Below are 8,550 nucleotides of genomic sequence, written 5' to 3' on the forward strand. Positions count from 1 at the left end.
CCAAGATAACAAAAAAAGTAAAAACGGATATCAATGATTGGATCAAAATTAACTACTTCTTCTACCTTTGAGAACTATAATAAGTTAGCAGAGAACTTTTCTGATTAGTGCGCTCACTTCCCCTTTTTGTGCTCTATCACATCCCTTTCCAATCCTTTCCAAAAATCCAAGGATCAAAAGCCTTCCTATGACATGGATAGCCATAGTTGGAAGAACATTTGATCCTCTACCCTTCTTCACCACATAACATGTATAATTGCCTTCTAATATTGTAATGTGTTCTCATATTTATGTTATTTATTTTATACTGTAATGCTTTTTTATTGATGTAATTAATTTTTATTTCATATTGATGTATCTTATGTGTGTGTGTGTGTGTGTTGTGTGTGTGTGTGTGTTGTGTGTGTGTGTGTGTGGTGTGTGTGTGTGTGTGTGTGTGTGTGTGTGTGTGGTGGTGTGTGTGTGTGTGTGTGGTGTGGTGTGTGTGTGTGTGTGTGTGTGTGTGTGTGTGTGTGTGTGTGTGTGGTGTGTGTGTGTGTGTGTGTGTGTGTGTGTGTGTGTGTGTGTGTGTGGTGTGTGTGTGTGTGTGGTGTGGTGTGTGTGTGGTGTGGTGTGTGTGTGGTGTGTGTGTGTGGTGTGTGTGTGTGTGTTGTGTGTGTGTGTGTGTGTGTGTGTGTTGGTGTGTGTGTGGTGTGTGTGGTGTGTGTGTGTGTGTGTGTGTGTGTGTGTGTGTGTGTGTGTGTGTGTGTGTGTGTGAATAAATAAATTGAAAAATTGAAAATTTTTTGTCTATGCGACGACCAACAAATGAAACAATTGGATTTGATGGAAGTGGACAGGAGCTGGATACTGTGAGTTGCGGCTGTGGTTACTGTGGCTGGTGTATGTGCCGCTGGAGGAGTTGACACAAGTTGGCTCTGTGTTGTTTTCGTTAACTGCTCGACTATCTCGGGGTCAATCTGTTCTGAGGTGACATCCAATAGATGACTTCTCGCCGTTGGCAGCCGAAGATGAGGCGAAATCAAGTGTGGCTCGATTAGTGGTAAGCCAGTGCGTCCCAATATCAGGTCGTCTCGAAGATCTGGTAGGCCTAGGAAGAAGACGGACTGACGTTGGTTCATAATCTCCAAGTCTAGGTGGCCGTGGAGGGTGGTGGGGCAGCTGGTGCTCTGGTTTGCTAGCATCATCACCCTGAGTGTGGGTGGAGTGCATGGCGGCTGAGTCGCTGTTGTCCGTGTAGGGGATCCGCGCGCGGCAAGGGCTGACCCGTGAGCTGTAGGGTCGTCACTGCCGGTGGGCTACGAGGGAAGGCGTGAGCTGACATAGCGTGACATCCGAGCGATGTGTTCTCGTCGCTGACGAGAGGAGAGGCCGGCATGTAGTGACTCGGGGTGTCCGTCTTGGTGGTCGAGAGTACAGTGGGGTCTTGGACGGCGTGACCAAGAGCGTGGTGTTGTGGTGGAGGCGGCGACGATGGCGGCTGGGGCGCAGTTGTCGGCCTCTGTGGAGGCGGTGATGACGACAGCTGGGGTGCCTTCCTCGATGGTGGTAGTGGTACTTTTAAACAATTACAATATTATTGTTTTAAAGTTGATCAATGACTGGAAGAAAGCATTCCAATAGTTTTTCCATCGCTGATTATCCCCGATTTGAAGCTACCCCATAAAATAGGTAGCTAAATACTGTAAAATAGTTTTCAAACCCCTGGTAATCTTATAGTTTGCATTATTCCTGACATTATTTAGGTGTTATTGGGAACTGACTTCTATTTCATGTTTTTTGTATCTTTTTGGATGATAGTAGTCTGTCAATTCTTATTCGGATAGTAGGGCAGTGACTATTATCTTAGAGAAAATATAGCACAAGATGTTACGCTATCGTATAGGGCGTTTTTGTTGTAAATGTGTGTTAACTGAAGCCGATAGTCGTAGCAGTTGTTTTTGGTGAAGCTATGTGACGCTGGTAGTCTCTCATACTGTGCCCTTCTTACACTCTTACACTCCCAACAACACACTAATAATAGACAGTAATCAGCTTGAGTTAACAGCAAGTCAGCTCGGAATTTGCAACATAAACTACCTAAAAATAAAAGTAAGAATGAATGGTGAAGAGGTGTGGAAGAGGGAAGAATGGGAAAGGAAGAGAGAAGAAGAGAGAGAGAAAAAAGACAAACAAATTTTTAAGAGAGCCCACTTCACTTCTAACACATATAGCAGAAGAAATTTCATTTCAATCAATTGGATTCATTCAAGCCAATGTATTGGAGCAGAAATCTTGAGTGTCATACGTTGATATTAATATCTATACCTTAAGATATCTATAAGTATATATTAATCCAAGACCGCTGCCAGCAGATCGCTCTCTGTGTGATCAGACCTTGAATTAAGGTGTGATGCCAAATAGGTGTTCTCATAGTGAGGAGGTAGTGGAGACGTTAATCAATCAATCAATAAATAATTTTAACCAACACAGCAAGCAATCATTTTATTTAACACATCAAAAATCAAAAGGTGGGCACATAGAGAATGAAGAAAAGATAACATGAGAAGATAATATCCCTCCATGGTATGTTCCAAAAATTGAGGCTATTTCATGTTCACAATCCAAGATAAAATGAAAGTCAAGTGGTTATGAAACTTGATTCAACTGTATCACACCATACAGAGAATATAGCTTAGAATATATCTCATGAAATAGGCCGTTTATGTTCCTAATTTCAAGCCGATTACTGTCGACTACTGTCTATTATTAGTGTGTTGTTGGGAGTGTAAGAAGGCACAGTATGAGAGACTACCAGCGTCACATAGCTTCACCAAAAACAACTACTAGGACTATCGGCTTCATTTAGCACTCACATTTTTGCAACATAAACGATCTATATTATGGCATAAATTCTTAAGCCTTCTTTTCTCGATGATATCACCTGATGGTGAGGAGTATATATACAGAAATGGGCTAATTCTAAAGCTGCATTTCACTTAATTTCTTGGTTTGTGAGGTGGAAACTGTTCTAAATCGTACAGCACTTTAATTATTACCGTTACAATAGTTGAATATAATATATTACAGAAATATGAAGTAGCTGAGTTGTGAAGTATGAGTAGCCAATCTATCTTCTTGCACCTAAAATTTGATTTAGAAGTGAATCTATTATTTTTCATCAATCTTGATGTGTTTTGTGATGAATGTATGTGTTGATGGAATTTGATTTTTTTTAGAAACAGGACTTATGCCCCCAACAGTTTTGACTGTGTCTTGCTCCAATCTTACTATTGCCTTAATACTCTATTTCTATACTCAGTGGACATCCATACATTCTATATATAGAAGAAATCTATACAAAATATATATTATAATAGTCTATATATATATATATTATATAATCTATATATTATATAGATTTCATCCATATATAGAATAGAATGTATGGATGTCCACTGAGTAAAGAAATAGATTATTAAGGCAATAGTAAGATTGGAGCATTAGTTTGGAAGAATAATTGAATCATGAATAATAAGAATATTACAGATTCATTTCAAATTCTGGATGAAATTTGAACTATGATTAAGCATTGATATTGGATTGCACTGGCCTTGAATCAGATTCATGATTCGAAGCTGAAACAAGCTCACTTCAAGAAGGCAGTATGCCTTGAATCAGGATTGATTCACTCCAAACATACAGCTTGAATCAGACTCTGATTGATCTAGAATCACAATAGAATCGAGCTTGCATTTCATGAAAGGTGTGCCAGGTGGCCTTGAATGGGGGGATTGCATCCAGCATGCGTTTCAAGCCTGAGTCAAGACTGCATCTCAATCCTGATTCGACCGTGCATCTCGGGCCTGAATCGAGCTCGCAACGCGACCTTGATTTTAGCTCGCAGCACCAGCCTGATTAGAGCCTGCATTTCGAGCTCGAAACTGGCTTGAACGATGTATAAACGGACTCTTGAATTCAACTCATTTCGAGCAAAACGCATTTGAATGAAATCTTGAATCAAGCCCTCACGTTTGACAAAAAGAGCTTGTTTTGATTTCGATTCAAGTTGATTTTGCTGATTGGGACCAAGAGGGATTATTAACTATGGAATGAGAAAGAAATCAATAAAAATGCTTACTTTCTTGATCAGATTTATTATAGTTTTTAGTATAAAAGATTTTTTTTCAAAGAGCAAAGAATAAAGAGTTAACCTGATTTCAAAATCTCAGTCCAAGTAAACTGAAGATCAGTAGTAAATTATACAAGAAAATTTACAATAATCAAAAATATAATAGCTGTAAATTCTGCTCAAAATAAGATCTAGTTGCACGAAATTTGTTTAATAACTGATTAAATTATTAGATTTTTCTGTATTAGCTGTTATGCTACTATAGCGGTGACTGAGGACTCTATAGATTTGTTTCTATAAGTATTTCAGAAGAAGTTGCTGTTGTGGGCTGTACAACTCGCTTTCCTGATAGATTTCCCTTTAAGAATCTGATCTGTTTCATTTTCATGATGGCCTATGGGCTATGTGAGATAATGGGATGATGTTCCAGTAATTTAACCATAACTATTGAACGGTTCATCAGAGCCTTATTTTGTAGCAAACGTTGTTGTAGAATAAAACATTTTTCTCATCATCATATACCGTAGTTGAAAATTTTGTCACTGCAATTAATAAATTCAAACTGAGAGATTTAATGCTTCAAAAAAAGCAGGACCGCATCTCTAGTAGAATTTTCCCTAGTTTTTATATCTCTAACTTTTGTTAGCTTCATAGTAGCTTTGTACGCATGAGGACCTTTTTTGTATAATATCAAATTGACTGTTGAGTAACAAGTTATAATTACTAACTAAAGTCAAGAGTAAAGAGCTATTTTATTCGATTTTCAATATAATCATTATATACCGTATAGCATAAAGTTTACTTTAGTTCTGTTCATAGATAGCATACAGCTTTTGAATTTGCCGGTTGATAACCTAGTTTGAATTTGCCGGTGAGCCAACATGATAATGATGTTTCAAAACCTTTTGAATAATATAGAATGAAGAGTGAATCTTTTATGAATAATTCTTTCAAACGTAATAAAGACATTAATCTATAGTTATAAAATTCCTTATCTATAAAAAATCATTTGAGAACCATTGAATGTCGATATTTTTTCCAAATGTTTCAATCAAAAGTACTTATATATATTCCCAACTTTTCAATGAATAATGGTATAAATCAACTAGAAAATATATTTGAAACTTTTAAAATAATTATTTGAATATCATAATTCTAATTTGATGATAGATATACTTAATTATTTTCTATTATTTTTTTGCGTTGTGTAGTGGTACGGCTGGCTACCTGCTGTTCAAGCTAATCAGCTGTTTGATGTTCATTATTTTTTTCAACTATGAATTGCGTTAATAGTGCTTCCAATAAACAGGATAATTGGATACATCAGAGAATAATTTAAATATTCTATTTGAACGTATCAATTGTTAATACATAATTATTTTTTCATTATTATTTTGCGGTGTGTAGTGGTACAGCTGGTTACCAAAATCCGTCTCCATCGAGGTCAGTTACGTTGCAAGCACGCGTTGCATTTTTACCTCCTGTGTTCTTCTGAAACCCTGGTATTGGTTTTTGATTTTCCTATCTCTCCAATGTTAAATTTTTGGTTCAAGTGATACAGAATGACGTCAGGGTGATACAGATACAGAACGGCGTCCATCTTTGATTGATACAGATTTATCATCTCTACAGAGGATAAAATCCATAAATAAATATTATTTGAATAATTCTCTATTATATCAGTGTTTAATGATATTTAGATAGTTTTTAATATTGGTTTCAATTGACCTACAGATTTTTTGGTTATTTTTTTTTTTGACTGAAAATTGTACTCAACTCAAAATGAATTGAGGTTATGAAAATATTAACCATCGATAACCAATTTTTGGAATTTTTAGTCTGAATCTAAATTTAAAAGAGGAATAGGACAGTTTTTATCTCATCTCTCCGATCATTTTGATTTAAATTATATGTGAAAATAATTAAAGAATGAAACTGTTAATTTGGTAAACAGATACAGGAATTGGAGGTTAGCCTATTTATATTTAGCATATTTTCCTAGTTTTATCTCAACCTAGCAAATAATAACAGTTTAGCTTGTTAGAACGACAACTTGGTAAGTACCGGTAAACCTAATGATAAATCTATAATGTAATAATAGAAAGAATCGGCTTGTACACGTAGGGGATAGGATATTTTTCAATGACGCATCATCCCCAGGAGACGTCTCCACCGTTCAGCTGCTTTTGTGATAATGCATATTATAATTTGAATGAATTTATGATTGATTATTTAAATTTTTATTGAAAGTGGTCACTGTTTTATTTGCCATTCGAATAGTTGTTCTGTAATTATGTGTATTGAATACAATGAATGAAACAGAAGGTATTGGAGGTATCTCCAATAGGTCGAGTTTGTGAAGTTTTCAGTTAGTCCCTAGCAAAGCACGGGTTACCTGCTGTTGGTAATATTTTGTTTTTTTTTTTGACCACTCTACAGTAAGATTGTACACAATAATAATATCGTGGGTCTGTTTTTGCAGTTGCTTGGTATGGATTGTAAGACACAGAAGAAGACGCATTTAGATGTTTTTGGATCTTGAATTTGATGCTCACAGAAAAGCAAGTCAACCAGACAGGTGAGTCACACAACATTAGTATACTTTCACTCAAGTAGGCCTATACTTACTTAGTTACTTACAACTTAATAGTTGCTATTTTTTCAAGTATGCATTGTGATGATCTATGAATTTCTATTATGCATTATTCATTATCTCATTTCTATTTTCATATGATGCGTCTGATAATTGGTGAAATTCCATTATAATATTGTTTGAATGCCAGACATTATAGTAATCATCGGTTAAAACATGACATGATGAATTGACGGTAGGTACCACATATACTGACTGTGTAGAAAACATATACTCCCTTTGTAAATAATTACCTTGACTTGTTAGCCTATAATGTGTATTATTTTGTGTTACCAGTTTCTGTGTTTGTATCAACTATTCATATGACTACTCGTACAGTCCGGGTCCTGTAGCTTTTTGCTTATCGGTGGAGGGCCACTAGACTTCAATACTACCCTTTCAAAAACATCCAACATTTTGAAAATGTATCTTTTCATAAGCAACAGATGCTCTTTTTTATCTTTTCAAAAGCAACTTGTTGCATCCGAAAAGATATACAAGGAGCATTCGGAGTTACGTCCTTTTAGCACAACACAGCCTATCAGCTGACATTCGTTCAACAAGCTCTTTCCATTGTTGGTGATACGTTGCAGCTCTCTCATTCATGAAGAATCTCTGTGTGTAGGAGCTTCCTCCATCTAGGGATCTAGGGTATCTAAAGCCTGATGTTTTTGCAACGCCGTAATTATTTCCTTGCCTATATGCCGTTTCAAAGCTATGGGATGCGTACTGTACAACATATATGAATATACTAAAACCCTAAATTCCATCTTGCATATATAGTATATAGATAAACGTGACGTGTGGTTAATGTGGTAATTTGTTGTTTGCAGGGTTTGTTGGAGGCGAACGACATCCACAACAATGGATAGCGGGGTTCGGGCGCCAACCCGACAGTGACAGTGGTGCACTGCGAGATCCACCACGGACAGACGGGTGGCTTGTACGGGCTCGGCCAGTTCATCGACAACCGCATCCATTCCCACAGCAACCCCACCGCAACGAGATCTACAACGGCCATCAGGGTGGCGTCTTCATCTTGGGCGAAGGCCGCGGCTTGATCGAGCATAACAATATCTATGGTGAGTGAATTGCAAACATCACTATGTTATGCCTAGTCCTCAGTCGCTGGCCCGCGTTGGTCTTGCCATCTACACTGCAATGTGGCCAGTGCCCAATCAAGGCCAGCGTCAAACAATACATGCACAATGGAATCTCGGCTAGAATCGTGACGTCAACTCCGCCATCTTGAAAGAAAGCAATCTAGCCAGTGCCGCCCAGAGTGGCAAGATTTAGCCAGTTTCTCTGTCCTATTACATCAGCTGTTCAACTTTGTCGCTTGACCAAATGTAGCTTGTATCAGAATTTTTAGAGTTTTTCCAATCACTTGATAAATCAAAATTATTCATTATATCACAATATTTTATTCGATAATTATCAGATACTCATTTACACAGAAAAATCAGCAAAACAAACGACAAAACAGGCTTGGTTGACTAGTGTGGATGGGTGGTTTGGCCTTCATGGCCTACGGTGGGGGCTGGCCTCCACTCGAGAAAAATTGGAGCGATGGCCATGAAGGCCAGCGCTGGCAAACTACCCATCGACACACTGGCGGTGGTCATCATTGGGCCACTGTGGCTGCGGCATAAGGACCTTATTACTCCCTGGCGGCTCCACCGGTTTATTACCACGTGTCAGCGCGTTCTACTGACTGCTACAAGTCACCACCAGGTTCTAGTGGTCGGTGATATCTGTATTCGCCTCACTTGTTTGTGCTGTCCACGTTGGCAGCAGATGATGTCGA

At 37.8% G+C, this 8,550-nt stretch overlaps 1 protein-coding gene across 1 annotated transcript; it reads right to left on the reverse strand.

Annotated features, from left to right (window-relative positions):
• Positions 1-1,186: 1,186 nt before the first annotated feature.
• Positions 1,187-3,910, reverse strand: LOC120349192 (mucin-7-like). The gene is made up of 2 exons (XM_039419160.1): positions 3,832-3,910; positions 1,187-1,557 (listed from the first exon to the last, which is right to left on the reverse strand). Exons 1-2 carry the CDS (start codon positions 3,908-3,910, stop codon positions 1,187-1,189), a joined length of 450 nt encoding a protein of 149 aa, XP_039275094.1.
• Positions 3,911-8,550: the final 4,640 nt, after the last annotated feature.

This window comes from Nilaparvata lugens, unplaced genomic scaffold, assembly GCF_014356525.2.
Source record: "Nilaparvata lugens isolate BPH unplaced genomic scaffold, ASM1435652v1 scaffold8639, whole genome shotgun sequence".
In the NCBI taxonomy this organism is placed as follows: Eukaryota; Metazoa; Arthropoda; class Insecta; order Hemiptera; family Delphacidae; genus Nilaparvata; species Nilaparvata lugens.